Below are 27,671 nucleotides of genomic sequence, written 5' to 3'. Positions count from 1 at the left end.
AAATTATATAGCTAAGAAAATGTCAAGGAAATGACAAAAACTAATACTTACTGGAAATCCAGGTCATCCTTCTCCAGTGCTTTGAAACGATAAAGAGCAACAAAATAGTGAGACTGCATGAAGCCAGGTTGTGTCTTCTTATTCTGATATGGGCAGAAATGTAGCAGATAATACAAATCAGTGACAAGAATGAGCTGAATGTCCGTAATCTAGGCAGACCCATCCATACACTCAGGGCCGGCGTCAGCGCACGGCATAGTCGGGCAAGTGCCGGGGCCCACAGAGCCTCTGGGGGCCCCCCGGCACTTGCCTGTCACAATTTCAGCTCATCGGCGTCCGTCCGCCGATGAGCTGAAATACATACGCGATGCAGGAGCTGTGAGATCAGCTCCTGCTTTAAAGCTCCGGCCCGGCTTGCGTGTGTAGGCGCGATGACGTCATCACATCACGCTTACACACGCAAGCCGGGCCGTAGCTAAGCAGGAGCTGATCTCACAGCTCCTGCATCGCGTATGTGACTGGAGAGAGGAGCGTCGGGGGAACGATGGAAGGTGAGTGATAGAAGGTGAGTTTAAGTGTTTGTTTTGTATTACATATTAAGGTGAAACATAATGAAGGGGGCCCATGAAACTGGGGGGCAAATGAAGGGGAGGGGGGGAACGGCATGACACTGGGGCAGATGGAGGGGGGGAGAACAGCATGACACTTGGGCAGATGGAGGGGGTGGGGAGAGAACGGCATGGAACTGGGGACAGAGATGGAGGGGGCCCAATGAAACTGAGGGGGCAAATGAAGGGGAGGGGGGGGAACGGCATGACACTGGGGCAGAGACGGGGGACATGAAACTGTGGGCAGATGAAGGGGGAGAACGTGATGAAACTGGGGACAGAGATGAAGGGGGGACATGAAACTGGGGGCAGAGGAAGGGTGTATATGAAACTGGGGGAGAGATGGGGGGGGCATATAATTTACAGGTGACTGTAGGAGGATTATACTGTGTGGGAGCACATAATAAATGAATGAGAATGGGTGGAATTAACATAAAAGTGGGTGGAGCCAAATTTGCAGCGGCGCGCAGAGCACGCCGCACATTTTGCCCCTCTTTCTACTCTTTAAAAGATTGGAAGGTATGGCGTTGGTGACGCCACACTCCTGCATGACGTCACTTGCTTTATCTGCAACGCACAGTGTCTCGAGTCCCCCACCTCCTTTACAAGAGGGCCCACTGAGGCTCTGTCGCCCAAGGGCCCATAAAAACCTGGAGCCGGCCCTGCATACACTACAAGAGAGATAAGAGCTAAGGAGGTGGCCAGTCCATGCAAGTTATTGCAGCTCAAGCTGAGGAAACCCAAGATTGTTTAAAGTGGTATTTCCATGTACATAATCATATCTATATTTGTAGATATTTAAGTGACGATATCCCCCTAACCCTGTCTAAGCCTCTCACCTCTACCAGGTTAGTCTTCTCTACACCGGGCTGACGAGATGCAATAACATCGAAACGGCCGTCCTTGGTTGAGAGACTATACCTGGTAATAATCCCAGCATCATTGCAAAACAAAGGCCTCTTGGAAGGTCGAGCATGATGTTAAAGGGAGCAGCCTTAATTGGGCTATATCACTGAGATTCTGTTTTCCTAATTACATCAGGGAAGACAGGCTTGCACATTCCAGTGAGCGCCCTCTATTGGTTTGCAACACTGAGGCACTGGCATCCTAATTACATCATGGAAGACAGATTTGCATATTCTTCCCATAGATATTTAAAAGTTAAACATTTTTGCAAATATAAGTAGTAGAAAAATTCTGCAGAGTTTTAAATATTTTTTCTAACTTTCTTAGTGGTGACGTCTGTTGTCTTGATCGGTTGCCAATGGATACGACCACAAATGCAGAAACTTTCTGTGGTACTTGTCAGGAACCCAGCCATGGTTTTCTCATTGTAGCTGGGATATCAGGCAGGGACACTACATGTATGAGAAGATATCCCGGCCACAATAAGGACATCATGGCAGATTTTTTGCCCTTAGAAAGTTCTTGCATTCATGGTTATATCCATTGGCAAGTGATGAAGAGAACAAGACTATGACCACAAGATATTTATAGAAAATCTTTACAACTCTGCAAAATATATTTAATGACTTATATTGCAAAAATGTTTATTTTAATTATCTACACATTTAAAAATAGTTACGTACATGGGAATACCCCTTTAAGAGCATTTTGATAAAATATAAGAATGCAGGGTGTAAAGTGCTAAAAGATCTTTTTACTTGCTTTATTGAGATATGTCTTCCCTAAAACTGATCTCTTTCCTGAAAACAGAAAATGTATACAGCACTGTTCTACTCTAAATTTCATGATAGAACAAAAACTATCGCCACATAACACCATAAAGACCAATAAAAGGGATATATTTATTACTTAATTTCACTTTTATATAGGAGCTAAAATCATCATTACTAGATCTGCGTAGGTGTGGTACACGGGACCCCTGCAGATCAGCTGCTCCAGGACAGCATGGCTCCCATCAGTGCCTTAAGCTGTCGCTTAGTTTGTAATATAAACGTTCTAAAATAGCACACTCAACATGTGAATAGTCATGTGGAGGGTCTCACAAGCCGGCTCCAGCAGCACCTAGCACAGCATACAGTGTTGCCAGTTGCACTGCATACAGTGCATGTGCTAGATCCAGCTGGATCCAGCTTACAAGCCAGGGCTACATAATCACTGTTTAGATCAGGTGCACCTACTAGTGATGGGAATTTCAGCTATATTCAGGGAGCTCGATTATTTGGCTACGCTTACTGAAAAGAGACAAAAGAGTCGACTCTTTTAGTGAGCGTACCTCCAGTCAGCCTCTATTTAAAGTGTACCTCCAATTATAAACAACTTTTCATAAATAAATAGTTACAAGTTATTATATGTGACATCTCTTACTAAAGAAATATGTTTTCTTCTCCACTTTTCAGGCTGCTATTTTCTACGTATTAGTTTATGAAGAAGGGAGGGGATAGAAAAGACACTCAAATTAATTGCTGCCTCTTCACTTTGCTATTCTACAATATTATGTTGTAGATAAGAGGCTACTAGTGCACAGAATTAGGAAACTACACATCAGGAGAATATTACTCCACTCCTCCCTTCTCCATAGAACTTGATGTGCAAGGTGAATATAATATAAACAGGCAGTCATATTAAAGATAAGGAACAGGAAAACAGCTTAAAAAGTGGAGAAGGAAACAGATCTCCTTAATAAGATAAATTACAACATTTCACATTCTAACATGTAGTATTGATTCATGAAAAGATGTTTAGAATGGAGGTATGCTTTAATGTTTTTTTCTGTGCTTTGTAGACAGTCACAGAATGAAAACTGGAGTAACAATCTATATAGAAAAAAAAAGGTCTCGGCTGTCAGACAGGAGCCAGCTCTCATTGTTCACGTGAATGAGTAGGCTCATAGCGCTGCCTTCTTCGTGAACATGACATCACTGCCACCATGACATTTCACAGGCAGCGCACTAGTTTAGAACTTTATTTTTGGTTTGATGCTGATCATTTAGACAGTGACATCTTTACTAAACGATTAGCATCCTGTATGACCCTTATTTACGCAGTTTAGTGGCTTCTTATGAGATGACAGGTTCCCTTTAGAATTGCTATGCACAAGTTCCTTCTCGTATTGTTCTAAGCGATTACAATGCATGCTCTTTTACATTTGGTCTTACATTTGCTATTCACCTCTTAGAAGAAGGTTGCACGTATTGAAAAACAGCAATTACCTTTGTGTCTTGTGCATTTTTATCTCCTTTCTTGTCACCATCAGGAGAATCTAGGATTAAACAAGACAACAGTGGTGGGAATGACACTTGTACAGAACGTTTCATTTCGAGACCTCAAAGCTCTTTTCCGAAACAATTAAAACCTGGGATTTGCAATTATGATTACTCATTTATAATTGGTGCTCATTATCTCCCTGGAGAGGATAAAAGGCTGAATTGACCTTCTGTGGAATCATAAGTCTGACCTTCACGTCAGGGAAGATATTACTGAGAGCAACCATTACTGACTATACTGTTCTTTTGACATATAACTCTCTGTTGGCTCTAAGGTGAGTTTTTAGATAATAACATTCCAAAAATATTTCAGAAACGATTGGAAACTGTGGGTTATGGTAAATTTACAGGCTCTGTAGCCTATTAGATGTCCACCATCAAAGATCACAAGGAAAGACACTCACCTCCTTCTTGTTTGCCTTCCTCTTGTTTTGGGGGCTCTGGTTCCTCATCAATCATAGCAGCAGGCTGGGGGAGGGGACAACACCGTCATGTGTACACGGAAAGATAAGACAAGGGCAATTTTAATCAGAATATTTTGCTTTTATCCCTACACTTCATAGCATATAACAGCACAATTATCATATCAGTGCGGCGCTCATTTTCCAGTTAAGCACTGTACTCATTTGCACAGGAATGAAAGTCGGAAAAAGACCTTGGAAAAGTTTCCTAGGAGAGTTTGTGAAAAAAAATGCAGATAAAGCAGAAATTCTCCACAAGGTAATGACACAGGCAAAACGGACCAAAATGCAGTGTGAGGTAGACATAATTTAAGTAATATAGTAAAATCAAAGTGGCAAAATTTCTACATAGGGGTGTAGCTTAGGAAAGGGGAGCAGGGGTGCATGTTATACAGATGTTGCTTTCCAGGTATTGTGGAAAAAAGCCACCATGCAATGACCAGGGTGAATGGGTACAGGCCTAGGGCAGCATACTGAATTAGTTGCCTTCACAGAGGCAGGTTCAGTCCATAAAGACCAGATGTTGGCCATATTTGCCCAACCCTGACGGTAGTGTAATGTCCCGGTACTGCTCGCCCAATTCCCTCTAATCGTCCTTGCAGACCGAGATGATATGGACATTTGCACATAAGGTAAAAAGATTCCTCCCCCGTCATTCCTTCTATATTTCACCACAGCATGTGCCATCTTGTGGATGTTTTTGTGAACTACACCTGCCCATACTTTGTCATTGTAATTTGAGCTGGCACTGTAAAGGGAGTGTCCATTATAATTAGGTGACCTCCAGGACCACTCAAGGGAGCTTGGCTGGCCTGGAGGCGGAGCTGAGTGACCGCTCACTCTAGAGAGGGGGTTGGTAACTTTTTGGTCTTTTGTCTTCGGTGTGGAGCTGAGCACATGGGAAGCTGCAAAAATGGCAGCTAAGTCTCCGGGAAATTGTAACAGAGACGTCTTTTCCTCTGTACCCAAGCTTCTTCTCAGAGAATACTTTCTTCTGAATCTCCAAGCAGACATGCCTTTTCCTCTGCCTCCAAGATGTTCCTCAGGGAGTGTTTTCCTCTGAAGCTCCACTTCTCTACGAGTAGGCCGTCCTGTATCCATACATCTGGGAACTCCACACGTATTTTGCTATGCAAGTAAGTCTTTGGGACAAATCTATATTTAAAGGAGCCCATAGCTAGTTCGACGGAAATTGAGGGTCGCCCGCTGTCGATAACTTGTATCTCCTCTTCTATATACGTGTACCCAGCTTTGTTGAGGTCTAACCCCCTGGATACAGGCCATCCCTACAAGTATATACAAGTTTAACTTCCCAAGCTACTACGAGTTAACCAAGTCCAAGGTATGCTTGCTCAAAGCTCCATCACCTGATTAAGTGGACACTGTCTATAAAGATCGCTGTATTGTATGTGAAGAATCACTCTGTCATCTGTATATTTGTTTCAACTCGTCCTGCTAGTAAAAAGAGCAACGATTACCCCCGAAGCCTGGTTGTCTGTTGTTATTGTCAGATATCACGTGGGGGCGGGTAATCGGGGACATCAAAAAGGGAGATTTTGTGCACTTTCGGGACCCAGGGACCCCCCTTTAAAGCCGGCCACATCGGATATATATTACCCGTGATACCAGCCCTGGCCCTCCTGAGTGTTGCAACCCTTTCCTTTTTGTGAAGTCAAGAACAGTATTGTGCCTCTGTGCCTGCCTAAAAAAACTGTATGTTGCTTCTGGAGAACAACTGCTACCAGACTAACCGAAATTATCCAGTACTCTCTACAAAGTGGGGGTGAAAGCATTGTCTCTCTGTGACTGCCTAAAAAAAACTGTATGTTGCTTTTGGAGAACTATTGCTCCCAGACTAACCGCAATCACCAGTACTCTCTACAAAGTGGGGGTGAAAGCATTGTCTCTCTGTGCCTGCCTCAAAGACTGTATGTTATCTCTGTAGAACTACTGCTCCCAGCATAACCGAAATCACCAGTGCTTTCTACAAAGTGGGGGTGGAAGCCTTATTGAGACTGTGTTGTTGTATGCCATGCTGTGTGACTGTACATTCCACCATTTTGGATTGCCTAACTACTGGAGTAAACTCCACCCACCAAACTTCCCCCACGTGCCAAAACTGGGTGTCGCCATCTTTACTAAAGCACTGAATCCAAATCCATCTCAGACTGTAAAGGCTCCTACTCCTGCCACTATGCCCTCTACCACCGATGTTCTTGCTCAGGTAGTGGAATCTCTTTGCCAAGCCCTAACGGAATTAAAGGGCCAGTGTTCCTGCGCAAGTAGAAGACCAAGTGCTGAGGCGATCAGAGCAAAGCACCAAGGGAACTCTGCAAGCTCGCTATAGAGACTGAGCAACCATATCCTTTCATGTATATATACTTTGCCTCTTTCATATACCTATGTTCTTATTAATTAGTTAGTTTGCAACCGTTTAAGCCTCCGTACCTGGGTAATCCCAAGCATTTTGTTATGTTCTTGTTTTGCATTACCTATTTCTCTACAGCCTATGGACTACTGAGGACTGTATTTTGCCACATAGTGCCTACCCTGAGCCTTTCCATGGACAATGCCCTATTGCTGAAAGAGACTCTACCCACCTATTGGCATTATGTTTCTACTGTTTACTATGTTTTGGTTTTGCATATAATCACGGGGTATCGTTCTTTTACATAAGTCATGTCACATGGTTGGTTGCCATTATTCTGTTTATTGTTTATCAGGTATCCAACCCTACTACCTGTGCGCATCCCATCTCTCTAGGTTCCTCCGTGCTAGTTAGTCGCCGAGGACGGCTCTTTTCTTATTGGGGGTGTATGTAATGTCCCGGTACTGCTCGTCCAATTCCCTCTAATCGTCCTTGCAGACCGAGATGATATGGACATTTGCACATAAGGTAAAAAGATTCCTCCCCCGTCATTCCTTCTATATTTCACCAGAGCATGTGCCATCTTGTGGATGTTTTTGTAAACTACACCTGCCCATACTTTGTCATTGTAATTTGAGCTGGCACTGTAAAGGGAGTGTCCATTATAATTAGGTGACCTCCAGGACCACTCAAGGGAGCTTGGCTGGCCTGGAGGCGGAGCTGAGTGACCGCCCACTCTAGAGAGGGGGTTGGTAACTTTTTGGTCTTTTGTCTTCGGTGTGGAGCTGAGCACATGGGAAGCTGCAAAAATGGCAGCTAAGTCTCCGGGAAATTGTAACAGAGACGTCTTTTCCTCTGTACCCAAGCTTCTTCTCAGAGAATACTTTCTTCTGAATCTCCAAGCAGACATGCCTTTTCCTCTGCCTCCAAGATGTTCCTCAGGGAGTGTTTTCCTCTGAAGCTCCACTTCTCTACGAGTAGGCCGTCCTGTATCCATACATCTGGGAACTCCACACGTATTTTGCTATGCAAGTAAGTCTTTGGGACAAATCTATATTTAAAGGAGCCCATAGCTAGTTCGACGGAAATTGAGGGTCGCCCGCTGTCGATAACTTGTATCTCCTCTTCTATATACGTGTACCCAGCTTTGTTGAGGTCTAACCCCCTGGATACAGGCCATCCCTACAAGTATATATAAGTTTAACTTCCCAAGCTACTACGAGTTAACCAAGTCCAAGGTATGCTTGCTCAAAGCTCCATCACCTGATTAAGTGGACACTGTCTATAAAGATCGCTGTATTGTATGTGAAGAATCACTCTGTCATCTGTATATTTGTTTCAACTCGTCCTGCTAGTAAAAAGAGCAACGATTACCCCCGAAGCCTGGTTGTCTATTGTTATTGTCAGATATCACGTGGGGGCGGGTAATCGGGGACATCAAAAAGGGAGATTTTGTGCACTTTCGGGACCCAGGGACCCCCTTTAAAGCCGGCCACATCGGATATATATTACCCGTGATACCAGCCCTGGCCCTCCTGAGTGTTGCAACCCTTTCCTTTTTGTGAAGTCAAGAACAGTATTGTGCCTCTGTGCCTGCCTAAAAAAAACTGTATGTTGCTTCTGGAGAACAACTGCTACCAGACTAACCGAAATTATCCAGTACTCTCTACAAAGTGGGGGTGAAAGCATTGTCTCTCTGTGACTGCCTAAAAAAAACTGTATGTTGCTTTTGGAGAACTATTGCTCCCAGACTAACCGCAATCACCAGTACTCTCTACAAAGTGGGGGTGAAAGCATTGTCTCTCTGTGCCTGCCTCAAAGACTGTATGTTATCTCTGTAGAACTACTGCTCCCAGCATAACCGAAATCACCAGTGCTTTCTACAAAGTGGGGGTGGAAGCCTTATTGAGACTGTGTTGTTGTATGCCATGCTGTGTGACTGTACATTCCACCATTTTGGATTGCCTAACTACTGGAGTAAACTCCACCCACCAAACTTCCCCCACGTGCCAAAACTGGGTGTCGCCATCTTTACTAAAGCACTGAATCCAAATCCATCTCAGACTGTAAAGGCTCCTACTCCTGCCACTATGCCCTCTACCACCGATGTTCTTGCTCAGGTAGTGGAATCTCTTTGCCAAGCCCTAACGGAATTAAAGGGCCAGTGTTCCTGCGCAAGTAGAAGACCAAGTGCTGAGGCGATCAGAGCAAAGCACCAAGGGAACTCTGCAAGCTCGCTATAGAGACTGAGCAACCATATCCTTTCATGTATATATACTTTGCCTCTTTCATATACCTATGTTCTTATTAATTAGTTAGTTTGCAACCGTTTAAGCCTCCGTACCTGGGTAATCCCAAGCATTTTGTTATGTTCTTGTTTTGCATTACCTATTTCTCTACAGCCTATGGACTACTGAGGACTGTATTTTGCCACATAGTGCCTACCCTGAGCCTTTCCATGGACAATGCCCTATTGCTGAAAGAGACTCTACCCACCTATTGGCATTATGTTTCTACTGTTTACTATGTTTTGGTTTTGCATATAATCACGGGGTATCGTTCTTTTACATAAGTCATGTCACATGGTTGGTTGCCATTATTCTGTTTATTGTTTATCAGGTATCCAACCCTACTACCTGTGCGCATCCCATCTCTCTAGGTTCCTCCGTGCTAGTTAGTCGCCGAGGACGGCTCTTTTCTTATTGGGGGTGTATGTAATGTCCCGGTACTGCTCGTCCAATTCCCTCTAATCGTCCTTGCAGACCGAGATGATATGGACATTTGCACATAAGGTAAAAAGATTCCTCCCCCGTCATTCCTTCTATATTTCACCAGAGCATGTGCCATCTTGTGGATGTTTTTGTAAACTACACCTGCCCATACTTTGTCATTGTAATTTGAGCTGGCACTGTAAAGGGAGTGTCCATTATAATTAGGTGACCTCCAGGACCACTCAAGGGAGCTTGGCTGGCCTGGAGGCGGAGCTGAGTGACCGCCCACTCTAGAGAGGGGGTTGGTAACTTTTTGGTCTTTTGTCTTCGGTGTGGAGCTGAGCACATGGGAAGCTGCAAAAATGGCAGCTAAGTCTCCGGGAAATTGTAACAGAGACGTCTTTTCCTCTGTACCCAAGCTTCTTCTCAGAGAATACTTTCTTCTGAATCTCCAAGCAGACATGCCTTTTCCTCTGCCTCCAAGATGTTCCTCAGGGAGTGTTTTCCTCTGAAGCTCCACTTCTCTACGAGTAGGCCGTCCTGTATCCATACATCTGGGAACTCCACACGTATTTTGCTATGCAAGTAAGTCTTTGGGACAAATCTATATTTAAAGGAGCCCATAGCTAGTTCGACGGAAATTGAGGGTCGCCCGCCGTCGATAACTTGTATCTCCTCTTCTATATACGTGTACCCAGCTTTGTTGAGGTCTAACCCCCTGGATACAGGCCATCCCTACAAGTATATATAAGTTTAACTTCCCAAGCTACTACGAGTTAACCAAGTCCAAGGTATGCTTGCTCAAAGCTCCATCACCTGATTAAGTGGACACTGTCTATAAAGATCGCTGTATTGTATGTGAAGAATCACTCTGTCATCTGTATATTTGTTTCAACTCGTCCTGCTAGTAAAAAGAGCAACGATTACCCCCGAAGCCTGGTTGTCTATTGTTATTGTCAGATATCACGTGGGGGCGGGTAATCGGGGACATCAAAAAGGGAGATTTTGTGCACTTTCGGGACCCAGGGACCCCCTTTAAAGCCGGCCACATCGGATATATATTACCCGTGATACCAGCCCTGGCCCTCCTGAGTGTTGCAACCCTTTCCTTTTTGTGAAGTCAAGAACAGTATTGTGCCTCTGTGCCTGCCTAAAAAAACTGTATGTTGCTTCTGGAGAACAACTGCTACCAGACTAACCGAAATTATCCAGTACTCTCTACAAAGTGGGGGTGAAAGCATTGTCTCTCTGTGACTGCCTAAAAAAAACTGTATGTTGCTTTTGGAGAACTATTGCTCCCAGACTAACCGCAATCACCAGTACTCTCTACAAAGTGGGGGTGAAAGCATTGTCTCTCTGTGCCTGCCTCAAAGACTGTATGTTATCTCTGTAGAACTACTGCTCCCAGCATAACCGAAATCACCAGTGCTTTCTACAAAGTGGGGGTGGAAGCCTTATTGAGACTGTGTTGTTGTATGCCATGCTGTGTGACTGTACATTCCACCATTTTGGATTGCCTAACTACTGGAGTAAACTCCACCCACCAAACTTCCCCCACGTGCCAAAACTGGGTGTCGCCATCTTTACTAAAGCACTGAATCCAAATCCATCTCAGACTGTAAAGGCTCCTACTCCTGCCACTATGCCCTCTACCACCGATGTTCTTGCTCAGGTAGTAGAATCTCTTTGCCAAGCCCTAACGGAATTAAAGGGCCAGTGTTCCTGCGCAAGTAGAAGACCAAGTGCTGAGGCGATCAGAGCAAAGCACCAAGGGAACTCTGCAAGCTCGCTATAGAGACTGAGCAACCATATCCTTTCATGTATATATACTTTGCCTCTTTCATATACCTATGTTCTTATTAATTAGTTAGTTTGCAACCGTTTAAGCCTCCGTACCTGGGTAATCCCAAGCATTTTGTTATGTTCTTGTTTTGCATTACCTATTTCTCTACAGCCTATGGACTACTGAGGACTGTATTTTGCCACATAGTGCCTACCCTGAGCCTTTCCATGGACAATGCCCTATTGCTGAAAGAGACTCTACCCACCTATTGGCATTATGTTTCTACTGTTTACTATGTTTTGGTTTTGCATATAATCACGGGGTATCGTTCTTTTACATAAGTCATGTCACATTGTTGGTTGCCATTATTCTGTTTATTGTTTATCAGGTATCCAACCCTACTACCTGTGCGCATCCCATCTCTCTAGGTTCCTCCGTGCTAGTTAGTCGCCGAGGACGGCTCTTTTCTTATTGGGGGTGTATGTAATGTCCCGGTACTGCTCGTCCAATTCCCTCTAATCGTCCTTGCAGACCGAGATGATATGGACATTTGCACATAAGGTAAAAAGATTCCTCCCCCGTCATTCCTTCTATATTTCACCAGAGCATGTGCCATCTTGTGGATGTTTTTGTAAACTACACCTGCCCATACTTTGTCATTGTAATTTGAGCTGGCACTGTAAAGGGAGTGTCCATTATAATTAGGTGACCTCCAGGACCACTCAAGGGAGCTTGGCTGGCCTGGAGGCGGAGCTGAGTGACCGCCCACTCTAGAGAGGGGGTTGGTAACTTTTTGGTCTTTTGTCTTCGGTGTGGAGCTGAGCACATGGGAAGCTGCAAAAATGGCAGCTAAGTCTCCGGGAAATTGTAACAGAGACGTCTTTTCCTCTGTACCCAAGCTTCTTCTCAGAGAATACTTTCTTCTGAATCTCCAAGCAGACATGCCTTTTCCTCTGCCTCCAAGATGTTCCTCAGGGAGTGTTTTCCTCTGAAGCTCCACTTCTCTACGAGTAGGCCGTCCTGTATCCATACATCTGGGAACTCCACACGTATTTTGCTATGCAAGTAAGTCTTTGGGACAAATCTATATTTAAAGGAGCCCATAGCTAGTTCGACGGAAATTGAGGGTCGCCCGCCGTCGATAACTTGTATCTCCTCTTCTATATACGTGTACCCAGCTTTGTTGAGGTCTAACCCCCTGGATACAGGCCATCCCTACAAGTATATACAAGTTTAACTTCCCAAGCTACTACGAGTTAACCAAGTCCAAGGTATGCTTGCTCAAAGCTCCATCACCTGATTAAGTGGACACTGTCTATAAAGATCGCTGTATTGTATGTGAAGAATCACTCCGTCATCTGTATATTTGTTTCAACTCGTCCTGCTAGTAAAAAGAGCAACGATTACCCCCGAAGCCTGGTTGTCTGTTGTTATTGTCAGATATCACGTGGGGGCGGGTAATCGAGGACATCAAAAAGGGAGATTTTGTGCACTTTCGGGACCCAGGGACCCCCCTTTAAAGCCGGCCACATCGGATATATATTACCCGTGATACCAGCCCTGGCCCTCCTGAGTGTTGCAGTAGTATTATAGTCATCTATGATATTAGGGTTGCCTATTTCCCCTTGGCTCTACTTCCCTGTGTTTCAGTACAGGACAGTAGAGTTGTGAGAAGACAGAGGCTCATAGCTTCATGTATGACTATGGCACTGAAGTCCTGGTCCTAGCTCAGTGTTCGTAGGGACAAATACATTGAACCTCCATTTTATATCTCACAAACTGAATCCACCTGTGTGAAGGCGGCCTGAAGGAATACCACAGTATAGGCATATCTCATGTTTTTCACACAAACATATCTGTCAAGATGCTAAACACATATCCACAAAAGAGCTTTCAAAGATCATACAGACAGCATGCATTAAAAGGGCATGGACAGTTTTTCAAATAACTACTATTGTTTCTATGATGAAATGTAAAACAATTTTCCAATATGACTTCTATATAAATTCTTTATTGGTTTGGAGATCTCTGATTTCTGTTGTTTTTTATTTACAGTCCATGATCATGTGATATACAGTTCATGGCCATGTGACATATAGTCTGTGGTCATGCGATGGACACGCAGATGCACAGCTTGTTACACTCATAGCACCGTAATCAAATATCTCCCTGGTAATGAGCTGTGCACCGGTGTGTCCATCACCTGACTATGGAGTGTTCATCACATGACCATGGAGTATCCATCACCTGACCATGGAGTGTCCATCACATGACTATGGAGTATCAATCACATGACCATGAAGTGTCCATCACATGACCATGGAGTGTACATCACCTGACTATGGAGTATCCATCACCTGACTATGGAATATCCATCACCTGACTAGGGAGTTTTCATCACCTGACCATGGAGTGTCCATCACATGACCATGGAGTGTCCATCACCTGACTATGGAGTATCCATCACCTGACCATGGAGTGTTCATCACATAACCATGGAGTATCCATCACCTGACTATGGAGTGTCCATCACATGACCATGAAGTGTCCATCACATGACCATGGAGTGCCCATCACATGACCATGGAGTGCCCATCACATGACCATGGAATGATTTTTATCTACTGAATGTATACAATGGTTACCAGCAAGAAGAGATCTAGAAAACCATGAGGAGCTGTTACAGGAGGTACATTGGAAAATTATATAACTTTTCATTATAGAAACAATACTATTTATTTGCTGAAACTGGACAACCCCTTTAAGCCATCAGTATTGTATTTGTATTATAGAACTATGATCTTAATACTGGACTGGGCTATCAGCTACAGAGCAAAAGGAAACACATTGAATGGAGTCTTTAAAATGACAATGATATACAAATGCAATACTGATGGACAGAAGGATATAATACAGATGAAAATTACGCTTTAGTGGCTCTGGATGACAGTATGCTATATGCTAGAAACCAAATACAATTTGCTGCAGATTACAATGGTTTTTGATGTTTTGCCATAATATGCTTTGGGCACAAGACTCTGCCTGCTAAACACCATCAATCCTAATTTATATTGTTTATTGTGGATATTTACGTCATTTCTTCTGGGCAGAAAAAACACAATTAAAATGATGTTATTTATATTTCTATAAATGTATGCTAATAAGACATAAGTCATACATTACAACACAGCTCATAATGTTAGATAAGTATGTATGTTACAAGATGTGTTTGCTCATTTTTTACTGAAACATTAAACCTTTACAAACCCATTGACCACCACTCTACAACATACGTGCAGTTTACTCACATTTTTCTTGTCGTCTTTATCTTTTTTTCGTTCTTTATTTGCCATAATGACTCCAGTCCTCAAAGTATCAAACACAGGATCTGTGCGATTGGCAGCAGCTGTAATGGAGTGTAATGTAAGTATACGGTATATTCACAGTGCCATAACTGCTCAGCCACCCAATGCCTCATTCAACATATGGCTAGCCCAGGTTTGTTCATGGCTAACCAACTTTTAGTTTTCTATATCCATATCCTTGTAATCACTGATCTAATCATCTATTCCATAGCTCAGTGTGGTTGAGACATGGAGCAATTGAGATGTGCCACAATAATATATACTAAATACAACAGGGCAAACAAACAAGGTAGATATCCCAAAGATATGCCAAATAAGGTGATATTACCAAACAATGAATATACTAAAAAATTACAACATTTTATTGGAAAATAATATCACATACACAAAAAGACATAGAGACATAAGGGAAAGGAACACATCCAAATGAATACGTATGTATTCATATAAATATGCAAATCTATTCTCCAGGATGTAATTAGGAGAACAGTGCACTCTGTAGGCTGCCCTCTAGAGGGCAGCCTCCTTAACATCATGCATGACTCAGTTAATAAGTCTACTATCATGATGCGGATTTAATTGTCAAATTAGTATTTCTATTCCAAAAGGAACAGATTCCCAGCTATGGACAGCGCTGTTTCGGTCTTTTGGACCTCCTCAGCATAGTGCAGGGATACTGATTTGGCAGAGTGAGAGACTATAGACCAGGGTCAGGGGATAATCGTACACATCAGGGAAAGTGTGTGCCTAAAAACATATGCAAATATTCCTGGAGAATAGATTTGCATATTTTTTACCCAGAATCCCTAGCGGAGCAGGAATGACTTGTAAGTCTCCATACGCCTATGTAGTCACACACTCTCCCTGATGTGTACTAGTAAATATTGTAAATTAAGGGGTAAAGAAAGGGGAACATATGAATGTTGCTCTTTTACACTTTATATACAAAAGCAATCACAGTATTATCAATACAACCATTCAAAAATGTTCATAGTATCAATACATAGAGTACCATAAAGTGTGATGTTGTGAAAGACCTTATAAATATATGAAAAAGTATGGGACAGTTCATACGGGGCAATGGGGCGGCGTGTTTTGGTCCTGATTTTGGCGCAAGAAGCCGCGTCAGAATAGGGGGCGGATTATGACGTGGATTCAGCGCCAAAATCAGCCCCCTCTTGCCCCGTGTGAATGAGGCCTATAACATCAAAGTGTCCTACCATGCGTTATACGAGCTCCAATGTGCGTTTCACCACCTTTCTTCCCTGATGAAGCCAAAGATGGTGAAACACGCGTCAGGGCACGTATAATGGATCAGAATAATGGAGAGGCAGCACTAGCGTTATAGCTATTGATAGAAATTTTTTACTCACTATAATAGAACCCGCATCTAGAACTGTATTTGCCTCTATTGCGATAATTGTGTTGCGGTATGTAGCGGTAATTTTTCTTTTATATCAGGTATTAATCTTTAACCAAAACCTTTGAGTTTATTATATAATTGTTATTCCTCCTCCGCTATAAAATGAACCAATACAATTCCACACATGTATAAAGCTGTTCCAGTTCTACAATTCACTTACAATAAGCCACAGGACATTTCTCAGCAAACAGAATGTTCTAATTAATAAAGCAATGAAATGAAGGTATTGGAATAACTCGCTGCAACGAAGACTCGCGAACAATTACAAGAAATCTTCAACAATGCAACTTTCCACTTCTTTCAGTTCTGGATAACCTTCTATGTGCAAAGTCCCACTGATAGCATTTCTGTAAAGTGCATCTCTGGATGTTAGACAATGCTGCATTACCTGTGTGAATATTCTTTTATTATTAGAATACCAATGTATATACAAAAAGTAGACGAGACGATACATTTCATGATTCTAGCTTGTCTGAATGTTGGCGAATATCATGTTATACAAAGCATGAACCCTCTTACCTCAGGATTAAAATACCTGTCTATACACTGTCTACCAATAAGTATTTGGACACCCAGTAAAGTTTGGCGGAGGTGGAGTTATGGTCTGTTTATGGGTATTTCTCCTGGTATGGATTGGGACCCTTGGTAAACTCAACGCCGACGCCTATTGCACTATTTTAGATAACAGTGTGCTTCCTACGTTATGGCAATTCTATGGGTCGGACCAATGTTACTTCCAGGATGACAACGCCAGCTATCATGTAGCGAGGTCTACCATGGTTTGGTACAATGACAATCAGGTTAACCGATTGGACTGGCCTGTCCAGAGCCTAGAATTGAACCCCATCGAGCACCTCTAGGACGAGTTGGATCGCCGAACTAAGGGGTGCAGCAGCCATATAAAATCGGTGAAAGAACTGTCTTCTCCAAGCCGAATGGAATAAAATACTGCTAGTCATCATACAAGGACTTTTGGAAAGCGTGCCCCAGAGGGTTGAGGCTGTAATTGCCATTCGTGCCACTGGGACCACAGGTGTCCAAATACTTATTGGTAGACAGTGTATATCCTACTAGGGCATATGTACTCCATGGGGGAATGGGATGTGTTCTTCACTAAGCATCCGAGAAGTAAGACTCCATTTTAAAAAGTGTCCTTGCAAAGTTCTTTTTAAAATATATACTAAGGTTAAAGGAGTTGTCCACCCATGGCAAACTCTCATTGGCAATTCAACAATTGCTGCATCTAGAATGCAAAGACCCATTGTATGATATTGTACTTGGTCCAAAAAAGTTGATCAGAGCAACCCCATATCTTTGCATTGGCTCGCCAGTCTGGCTAAAGACCCTGAAGAAGGGCAAGCCCTTTCTATGATGTAGTATGCCAGAGATATGTTTAGTTATCTATGTTTGTTCAACACATATTAATATATCATAGGGTAATTTCACAAAAACTCTACACAAAGTTTTCAACTGCAAGGAAATAAAAATGACACACTACAAAAATTTTATTTTTCGTTTTTTGGCTTTTTTTTTTTAAATTCAGCATTAAGGGTTGTGTTTTTCAGGTAATTCATGTAATGCATTAAGTGTTTTTTTTGTTGTTTTTTTTTTTTTTTTGCAGATTTTCAGCTTCCATCATTACTCCATGTCCATCAGACATTGTGGGAGAATTAATGGGTTTTATTTGGAACAAACAGCAACTGTCTATAATTTCATCAAGATGGTAGATGCAACAGATAACAGAGACATAAATATAAGACAGAACATAAAAACTGGAGGAGCTACTAGACATTAACAAACACTAATAGGAAAGCGCCATCTGCTTTACATACAGTGAAAGCTTGACATTTAATGAGTAGTATTTCTATCATATGATCTTTAATGGAAAAAACACACAAAATTTATAAAAACACACTATGTTGTGGTAGAAAAAGAAGAGAAAAAAACAGACACAATATTTCATTTAACAAAATTGTCACATTTAAGCCCAAGCACCAGAAATGCTATAAAAGCGTTGCCCAGGAATTACAGCACTTAGGCATGAGGCCGGGAAGGCGAAAGATAAAAAAAAATTATACTCACCTGACGTACTTTCCGCATGTGACCATTGGTCTCAGCGGCCTAAGGAAAGGAACCAGTGATGTGTATGAGTGACGTCACTGGTTGCTTTCCTGTGACTGCTGAGGTGGTCAGTGGTCACGTGCAGCGAGGACTTCCAACGCTACAGGTGATTATATTTTTGTTTAATCTTCCCTTGCCTCCTGCCCAAGTACTGTCATTTCTGGGCAGTCCCTTTAACAATGCCCAATTTGGGATGGGGCTTACATAAACCCCACTTCTTTAAGAACCCAGATTCCAGTATTGTCCAGAAAAATCAGGACCGTTGGAATGTATGCCTGTCACCTCAGTGTTAGTCTGAAGACTCCCTTGCTTTAGGACATCATACATACCTCCCAACCGTCCCAATTTCGCGGAACATTCACGATTTTGGTGACGTGTCCCGCAGTCCCGGTTGGAGAGAGGTATGTCCCGATTTCAATTCAGATCTGCATCTGGAGGACGTGTGGCCCATTTAATGACAGCGGTACAATCATTCACTATAAAGCGACACTGATCCCTATCTGTTGTGATTTAGGGAGACCTGTAAGGTCTATTACTTTAAAGGGGCTCTATCAGCAAAATCATGCTGCTAGAGCCCCACATATGCGTGAATAGCCTTTAAAAAGGCTATTCAGGCACCGTAAAAGTTATATTAAACAACCCCTCCGTTTTAAAATAATAACCTAAAAAAGAATGTGCTCTACTTATGGATCGTGCACGATGGGCGGGCATTCAGGGTGTGTCTTCATCTTCTTCCACGCCTCTTCTTCCTCCGATGTCCCCCGGTCCCGTCTTCCTCCAGCGCTCGCGAACGGACAGTAATAGCCTGGGCACATGTGCAGTAGCTGTAGTAGAAGCCACATACTACTGCGCCCAGGCCGTTTTTTTATATTGTGGGGGGCTAATAATATCTTATGAAAAATTGTGTATAGAGGTGGGGGCTGAGATTGTTCTATCTGTCCATAGATGAGCAATTTGGAGACTTGCCAGACTGGTTATGTAAATACTATGCTCTGTGTATTGGGTGATGCTATCTTACAAAGGATGGGGACAGATCGTCTGGAACCAGGGGCGTTGTTAGGAAAGGATCAAAGCCCAAAGACCCTTTTTAAGATAAAGGGACAAGAGAAGGGTAATTAAGCTAATTGTCTCCAACAAGGATGTCTATTGTCTTTAGAATACCATGAGATAGACATCTAGGGTGTGTATTTGAGACATGTGCTGATGGCTGCCATTTTGATTGATACCATGCAGCCACCATGTGGTTACTGACTCCATTTCAGAGTAGAGCTAGCCCTCAGGGGGGTGTGACCTCTCTCCAGTTTCTTATCCAATAGATATGCATCAGGGCTATTGTTACAAACTTCTCCACCAATGGATGTATGCTAATTATACTAGCCAATCCTGTTCTGTCTATGCCATGTGATATATATTGTTGTGCTAGCCACCATTAAAGCAGAATCCATTTTGATACACTACCATCTGTGTCTTGTGGTTCTCCAGGTCAAAGATGGCGGTAGCCGATCTTGGCCTGTTAATTAATTTTCCTTTACAGACAGCATATCTCTGGGGTATTATGATTCCCCCGACAATATCAGTGTCCGCGAGCGAGCGCCGGAGGAGGACGGGACCGGAGGACATCGGAGGAAGAAGAGGCGTGGAAGAAGATGAAGGCACACCCTGAATGCCCGCCCAGGGTGCACGATCCGTAAGTAGAGCACATTCTTTTTTAGGGTATTATTTTAAAACGGGGAGGTAGTTTAATATAACATTTACGGTGCCTGAATAGCCTTTTTAAAGGCTATACACGCATATGTGGGGCTCTATCAGCATGATTTTGCTGATAGAGCCCCTTTAAGGAATGGTCTGTATGAACACCAGGGTCAGGAGTGCAAGGCATTTGAGACCACCTTTGGTTACTGCACCCTCTCCATGTTTGTTACTTAAAAGTGGTTTTTAACCATGGCACTAAATACACTATGTATCTGACTGATATCAATAAAGGTTAAGTTTTACATTTATTATTTCCTTTTGATGTTGTTCCATGAATTGACCCTTTAGACAGGGAGGTGCCTTTTTGCTTAACTATGAATTGCATGAAATGTGGCGTCATTTTCTGCAGACCAGCATGTTCTCTATACTAGGCATTAAAAAAAAAAAAGTTTTATATAGGATCCAAATTTACAGCCTGTTCAGTTTCCATCTGTGATACCACAAAAAAACTTACATTGAAGACACATTATACCCCATGAAATAGATGTTTCAAAACATAGTCCCATCCCATGCTAGTATAGCTGCAGAACCCTGCTAGGAATTAGCCATGGGAAGAATATGCAAATCTGTCTTCCATGATGTAATTAGGAAGTCAGGTGCCTTAGTGTTGCAAACCAATTCACTTATAGTGTAATGGTGCCACCTAGTGGTTTATAGGTAAAGAACAGGGATTCATTTTTAAATCCATTTGTTTTGTGGGGGTTTTATATTGCTGATATTACTAAAAATGTAATTGTGAATTTTGGAAACCTGTTTGAATTGGTAGCCCCCAAAAGGGGGTTGGCCCAAGTTTTAATGTTATCCCCTATCCACAGAGTAGAGGAAAGATACTGATCAGTGGGAGTCCATCGACTGTGACCCTCACCGATCACGAGAACAGGGGTCAAGTGGATTGGCAATCAATCCCTTTAATTGTCTCATTTATACAGGTATGGCAGTTCTATGAATAAATGTCTGCACATGCTACAGAGACATCATTCATATGTATGGGATAACAAAACTTCCACCTGCAAATATGTCCTAAGATATTTACCAACAAATTAAATCCATGTATTACTTCTATCCTATATAGCGTTACAGCCAAAGAAATGTAACATACAATATCTGTAAATCTTGTTCATACAAACAACTATCATGTCAAGTTCAATAGCGACCATGGAATGAAATTTATAACAACACACAAAGTGACAACAGGGACACAGAAAACAAAGGTAACCTTAAACATGTCACCCATCTGCGATAGTAGTCTCATTGACAAATAATAGCTAATATAGTCACATCTACACAATTTATATTCTATTGACATGGATTCAGTACAGACAGTTCTGAAGGTGCACATAGTATAGGTGTTTATATAATTCCTCAAACCAATGTTAAATTGCTGTCTATAACTTTTCTCATTCATGTAATTGGTAGATATTTACTATGCTATAAGACTCAGTGATAGTGATATAACTCACAGAAAGGCAGCAGCTCCTTCACACAGGCGTATTGCTGGTTACTGTACAGGGGGGAGCTGTATGCCCGGCGGAAACCAGGGGGCTGAAAGACAAAGCAACATGTACAATTATATTGTTTTATTCATCTACATATTATGCTATTAATTCTCTGTAGTCGACATTTCTGAAGGTTTGTTCTGTTATTTAGTACATACTGTAAAGCTTTGCCCTTTAACAATATAATACTCTACAATGTAATATACAGGGTGGGCCATAAGAATGGATACACCAAGGTGGGCCATAAGTGTGGACACCCAGATATGGATACACCCAAGGTCTCCGGATCTCACTCCCTTGGAGTTCTATCTCTGGGGCCCATTTGAAGGCTATGGTGTACTCCATGAAGATCCAGGATGTGGGGCATCTGAAACAATGGATACAGGATACAATGATAATGAATAAAGCTACGTTAAAATGTTATATGTGTCTGATTTGTAGGAGAATGGGGAACAGGGAGACTGGAGAACATGGAGACTGGAGAACATGGAGCCTGGAGAACAAGGAGACTGGAAAACATGGAGCTGGAGAACAGGAGAGTGGAAAACATGAAAACTGGGGAACAGGGAGACTGGAAAACATGGAGAATGGAGAACATGGAGCCTGGAGAACAAGAGACCGGAGAACATGGAAACTGAAGAACAGGAAGACCGGAGAACAGGGAGACCAGAAAACATGGAGACTGGAGAACAGGGAGACTGGAGAACAGGGAGACTGGAGAACAGGGGGACTTGAGAACAGGGAGACTGGAGAACAGGGAGACTGGAGAACAGGGAGACTGGAGAACAGGGGGACTTGAGAACATGTTCATCATTTTCACCCCACCCCGTATGGCCCCTCCACCTGACCCATCTATCAAAGTAAACAGAACCCCACTTTCCCCTGTCCCACATGCACGATGTCTTGGGGTTACACTGGACTCCGACCTATCCTTCAAGTCACATGTTCCAACCCTCAACACCTCCTGCCGCCTCCAACTCAAGAACACCCATCGAATCCGCTCCTTCTTCACCCCTGAAACTACCAAGATGCTAGTCCATGCCCTCATAATCTCCCGCTTAGACTACGGAAACACCCTTCTCCATGGACTCCCAGCAAACACCCTCGCCCCCCTCCAGTCCACCTTAAACTGCGCTGCTTGCTTAATTCACCTCTCCCCCCGGTCTTCATCAGCTGCTCCCCTCTGCCAGTCCCTCCACTGGCTACCTATTGTCCAGCGAATTGAGTTCAAGCTACTAACACTAACATACAAAGCCATCCACAACCTGTCCCCTCCATATATCTCTGAACTAATCTCCCGCTACCTGCCCACACGTAACCTCAGATTCTCCAATGACCTCCTACTCCGCTCTGCTCTCATCCGCTCCTCACACAACCGTCTCCAAGAGTTCTCCTGTGCATCCCCCATATTCTGGAACTCCTTACCAAGACACATAAGACTGACCCCCACAATCACAGGATTCAAGAAGGCCCTGAAGACTCATCTATTCAGGAAGGCCTACAACCTCCAATAACACTATCACCTCACTGACAACTGTACAGTCTCCCCCTCTCCTTCTGTCTCTACCCCCTTCCTTCATAGATTGTAAGCCCTCGCAGGCAGGGCCCTCTTCCCCACTGTGCCAGTCGGTCACTGTTAGTTTTATATCTGCCTGTATATTTTGTGTACTGTATGTAACCCCCAAATGTAAAGCCCCACAGAAATAATGGTGCTATATAAATAAACAATAATAATAATAAAATAATAATAATAATAACATGGAGCCTGGAGGAGAGGAGACCAGAGAACATGGAAACTGGAGAACAGGAGACTGGAGAACAGGAGACTGGAGAACAGGGAGACTGGGGTCTTGTCTACCGATGCTTGAATGACACATCTGTCAAACACACACAGTGTCACTCAGTTCAAAGTCTATAAAACTTCTGAGGACAGTCGAGTATAACACTTGGCTCTCTTGTTTATCTCTGACTGTTCCATAGTTTGAGTATATTCCTCAAAAAAAAAACACCTAAACATACCTGTATGATCACAAGTCAAATAAACTTCAGGGATACTAATTGGTCCAGTTAGGAAGCAGAAGTGCTTTGGTGCAAATGAAAGTGAAAACTGTCATATAGGTAAACAAACCAACAACAGGACAGATATCTGCCCCTTTGTATGCGAAGGGAAAGGAGAGGCACTCGCAGGGTCCTACCAAATGACCTCCAGAAGATTACTGGTGTGCATGCTTCTCACCAACCTGTCAGAACCCGACTCCATTCCAATGACATAATTAAGTACCCAACTTCCTTACTGAGAGATGTGCCCATAGCCCAGCAAAGCTACTCGACTTGCATTTTTCAGATAACACCATAGCCGCCATTGATGCTGGTTTCTCTTCAGAAATAAGGGCAGGTTCTCACCGAGCACATGTGACAGATGTGAAAGAATCTGGATAAGTTATAGTAAACTTACAGTGTATGCAACATCATCCAGCATGACGAGTTTGAAGGTAGATGAGTGTTGGTTTGGGGAGGCATATTCTTGGAGGATAGCACAGACCTCCAACAGTACCCTTTGATGAAGAAGACACTGATGCCATTGACTGTTCCTCCCATTTGATAGAATTGACTTGAATTGATAACTTCTGAGATATTAAGATATCCAATGCTGCCAAGGTATCCAATGCTGCCAAGTACTGTCACAGACTGTCCAGGAGCCTGCTGATGCCCTGATCCAGGTCTGGAAGGAGATCCCACAGGATCCCGTCTGCTGTCTTATCAGGAGTGTGTCCAGACTTTGGCAGGAGTGCAAATAGGCACATGGGGCCATACATACTACTGGTTGTTGTGATGAATGTCACACAAATTGAATCTCCAAGTCATTACACGTTTTTAACTGGAATCCAGCCATCAATTGGATAATGTCTTTAGCTTCCATTGACCATATGGATACGTCATTTTGATCTCTATCTGTTTTGTTCATTAAGATCCAATGGGTGATTCAAGCGGTCACGTAATTTTTTTTATACATATATAGATGGATATACAGGATTTTCTAACGTTGCCTAAAAATTAGACAGTCAAGCAGTCCTAAACTGTTCCAAGGACTGATGCTGGATGATAAATCTGGTGCGTCTTTATACTGTATAGTCTATCTCATCGGCACAAGTTTGTTGGCTTTAGTTTGCTCCACTGACTATAAGTAAGGCAAAGGTTATAAATATATTGTTCCTCAATGGAGAGATCATTGCTTATACTTGTTATTATCTAATTGTGACTCAATGGAATTTTATAGACATATGCTAATGGATGGGTTCACTTTTTTACTCTTACGACAAGCCATTAAAGTAGATGTTATACAAAGCATCAAAAAGACTCAGAGTCTGTATCACTTATCTGAGCTACAAACACTTCAAATTAACCATAAAAGAACACTCTCTGAGGCTAAAGTCACAGGGTCAATATTTCAAGAGGAATATTCGAACTAGCCAGTTGAAAACCACCTGCAATATACAGAAGCCGCATAGAGGATGAGATTTCTACATTTTTCAGGCAGAAACCGGGCAGAAATCTATAGGGTCACAGGGTTTCCTTAGGTAACTGCCTTGTAAGCGGATTGGGTTTCCATTTTTCTGGGGGCCCCAAGTGAATCTAAAGAGCGGAAACTCCGGCGCAAGTATGAAGCTAGAGTCACATGTCGATTATTGCTTCAGTTTCACCCACAACTTTCTTTTTTTTTTTTTTTTTGCAGTGCAATACTGAAAGTTGCAGAAGACCTGCAGCAATCCCTGCAAGTAAGCTGCAGCACAAACACTTGTCTTATACCATGGCTGCTTTCATAGAAATGCTGAATTTGGGACTTTCTTAGCATATCCATCTAGTGTGGCCTAAACAGGTTTGTTACAAGAACATGAAATTGTCAAAAACTTATAAAACTTACTATTTTCCCAAAACATTTCTGGAACTCCACATAGGACTGACAATGATGGTGAATGTTCGTCTTGCAGTTTTTGCATCTCAGTCCAAATTTGTTGTTTACTGTAAGCACAATACAAGCACATGATACAATATAGTTATAGTTGTGTTTCTGTTCTATATGATTTCTACTTTCTAGCTGCATATGGTAGGGTTTACTACATATACTACGCGTTTCTTCTAAAATAACAGCTGCATTTATGGAATACTGTACATTACAATACTGCAAAAATGTTCTATATTCTGATTGTTCATCCCAGAAGTCGATGAGTAAACGCATGCTCAGACAGAATTACTCAGCGGCTCCAGTGCATCTGCCATACCAATGAGTAATGGAGGTGGATCTGGCATTACATTACCTCTGCTACGACCAACAGAAATAGGAGACAAAGGTTTTACCATTGCAGGCATTGCTATGCTGAACCAATGAAAATAGTATCTTATGAGAAAGATAGCCATGAGCATCATGCCCGCCCCAATAAAATGAGTGGGACTGAGCTACAACATGGCAATGTGATCAACCCCTTTAACACAAAAAAAAACAATGACACTCAGATATGCAAAGTCAGGTATGCAGCATAAAGGCATTCTTTTTGCTATAGATCAATAATGTGTCTAAAAATAACTGTGTCACCATTTTGGCATAAAATAAGATGAAAAACCAGATGCCACCACATAAGTAAATCTGCCTCAATATGATTTAGGTGCTCGATTTCATACAGATCCATTTTAGGACTAGCAGCAGCAACATGCAAACCTGGTTAGATGCCGGGGCTTACAGCTCAAGCCAAGAGGGGGTTAGACATGAGGCCTACTTTGACTGTGTTGCAGGAGGGTTCGCATGCATCTGGAGCCATTGTAATAACTGGAACTCTAAACAGGGAATTATTCATACAAAGGAGAACCAGCTGTACAATATGATGTGCCCAATATCTTATTGTAACAGAAGCACAAAAACAGATCAGTAGAGATTTCCATTTGTAACCGCACCAAAAACATAGCAATCCCTTGTCTGGGATTTTGGCTTAACACATTTCATTTATCTAATTAATATATATATATATATATATATATATATATATATATATATATATATATGAGCTGAAATCTATGAACACCTTAAGGGCTTTGAACTCATTTGACATGGAAATTTTTTTTTTTTTTACATATGATTTTGTTGGAAAATGATGCTTCAAGCTGTATCATTTCATGCATTTTCAGACTCCCTGATAGCACATACAATGTGTTTCTAATGTCATACTCTTTTTGTGTATTGGTTTTGCCAGTAATGCAGGCTCAATATGGCGTCTTGTCATTTAGGAAACTGCTGCCTTCACTATCTTATGCACAGCTTCATTATTGTTCTGCTCTCTCCTTCCACAACCACAGTGTTCTCTTAGATGTAGCCTATGTAATATTTTGCCTCTACTCCAGATTTCTCCACCTTCTGTCTGTATGATTCTCCCCCCCAGCACAAAATCTTAGGATAGGCCATTAATATCTGATCAGTGATCAGTTGTTTGAAGTGACTGCAGTGTTTAATGGAGTGTCTGCTGTCTCTTCACTGAATACCATGGACAGTGTGTAGGGTTTATGCTTGGTATTGGAAGTCAGCTCCCTTCACTTAAAGGGGTCCTATCATTGGATACCCTTTTCTCCTGACTAAAACATAGGAATAGCCTTAAGAAAGGATATTCTTCTCCTACCATTAGATGTCTTCTTCGCGCCGCCATTCGGTAGAAATCCTGGTTTTCTTTGGTATGCAAATGAGTTCTCTCGCAGCACTGGGGGCGTCCCCAATGCTGCGAGATAACTCTCCAGTGGCGCCTCTATCTTCTTCTGGAACGCCGTCTCGCTGCGTCTTCTTCTGTCCTGGGTTTCAATCTTCATTCTCTTGTGCCCGTTGGCATGCGCAGTCAGCTCTGCCCGAGGCCTAGAAGATTGAAACCCAGGACGGGAAAAGATGCAGGGAGAGGGTGTTCCAGAAGAAGATGGAGGCGTCACTGGAGAGTTCTCTTGCAGCATTTGGGGTGCCCCCAGTGCTGTTTGAGCGCTGGGGACCGCCCCAGTGCTGCGAGAGAACTCATTTGCATACCGGAGAAAACCCAGATTTCTAACGAACGGCCGTGCAGAGAAGACATCTAAAGGTAGGAGAAGAATAGCCTTTCTTAAGGCTATTCCTACGTTTTAGTCAGAAAAAAAGGGTATCCAATGATAGCTTTTTTTTAACTGTTGCAACTCATAAGTAGCACGGCCTCTTAAAACAGCTCATCAGCAGGAGTCCTGGGTGTCAGACCCCCACTGATCTGATATTGATGACCTATGCTAAGGATATGAAATCAAGGTTTTTGTGAAAACACTGTGTGGCCAGGGTCCCACGTGGTGTAACATGTGGC

The 27,671-nt window shown here is 42.7% G+C and overlaps 1 protein-coding gene across 1 annotated transcript in view; it reads right to left on the bottom strand.

Annotated features, from left to right (window-relative positions):
* The window catches only part of STAC3 (SH3 and cysteine rich domain 3), a 69,258-nt gene that overhangs the window by 8,217 nt on the left and 33,370 nt on the right, over positions 1 to 27,671 (bottom strand). Inside the window, exons 3-8 of the mRNA XM_075265752.1 lie at positions 25,241 to 25,338; positions 21,283 to 21,364; positions 14,470 to 14,567; positions 4,243 to 4,306; positions 3,785 to 3,834; positions 52 to 143 (exon numbers count right to left, since the gene is read on the bottom strand). Of these exons, the coding sequence (XP_075121853.1) occupies positions 52 to 143; positions 3,785 to 3,834; positions 4,243 to 4,306; positions 14,470 to 14,567; positions 21,283 to 21,364; positions 25,241 to 25,338 (484 nt within the window). The remainder of the gene's footprint in view (positions 1 to 51; positions 144 to 3,784; positions 3,835 to 4,242; positions 4,307 to 14,469; positions 14,568 to 21,282; positions 21,365 to 25,240; positions 25,339 to 27,671) is intronic.

This window comes from Leptodactylus fuscus, chromosome 2 (genome assembly GCF_031893055.1).
Source record: "Leptodactylus fuscus isolate aLepFus1 chromosome 2, aLepFus1.hap2, whole genome shotgun sequence".
NCBI classification, from domain to species: domain Eukaryota; kingdom Metazoa; phylum Chordata; class Amphibia; order Anura; family Leptodactylidae; genus Leptodactylus; species Leptodactylus fuscus.
This window is presented reverse-complemented; position numbering and strand designations above follow the sequence as displayed.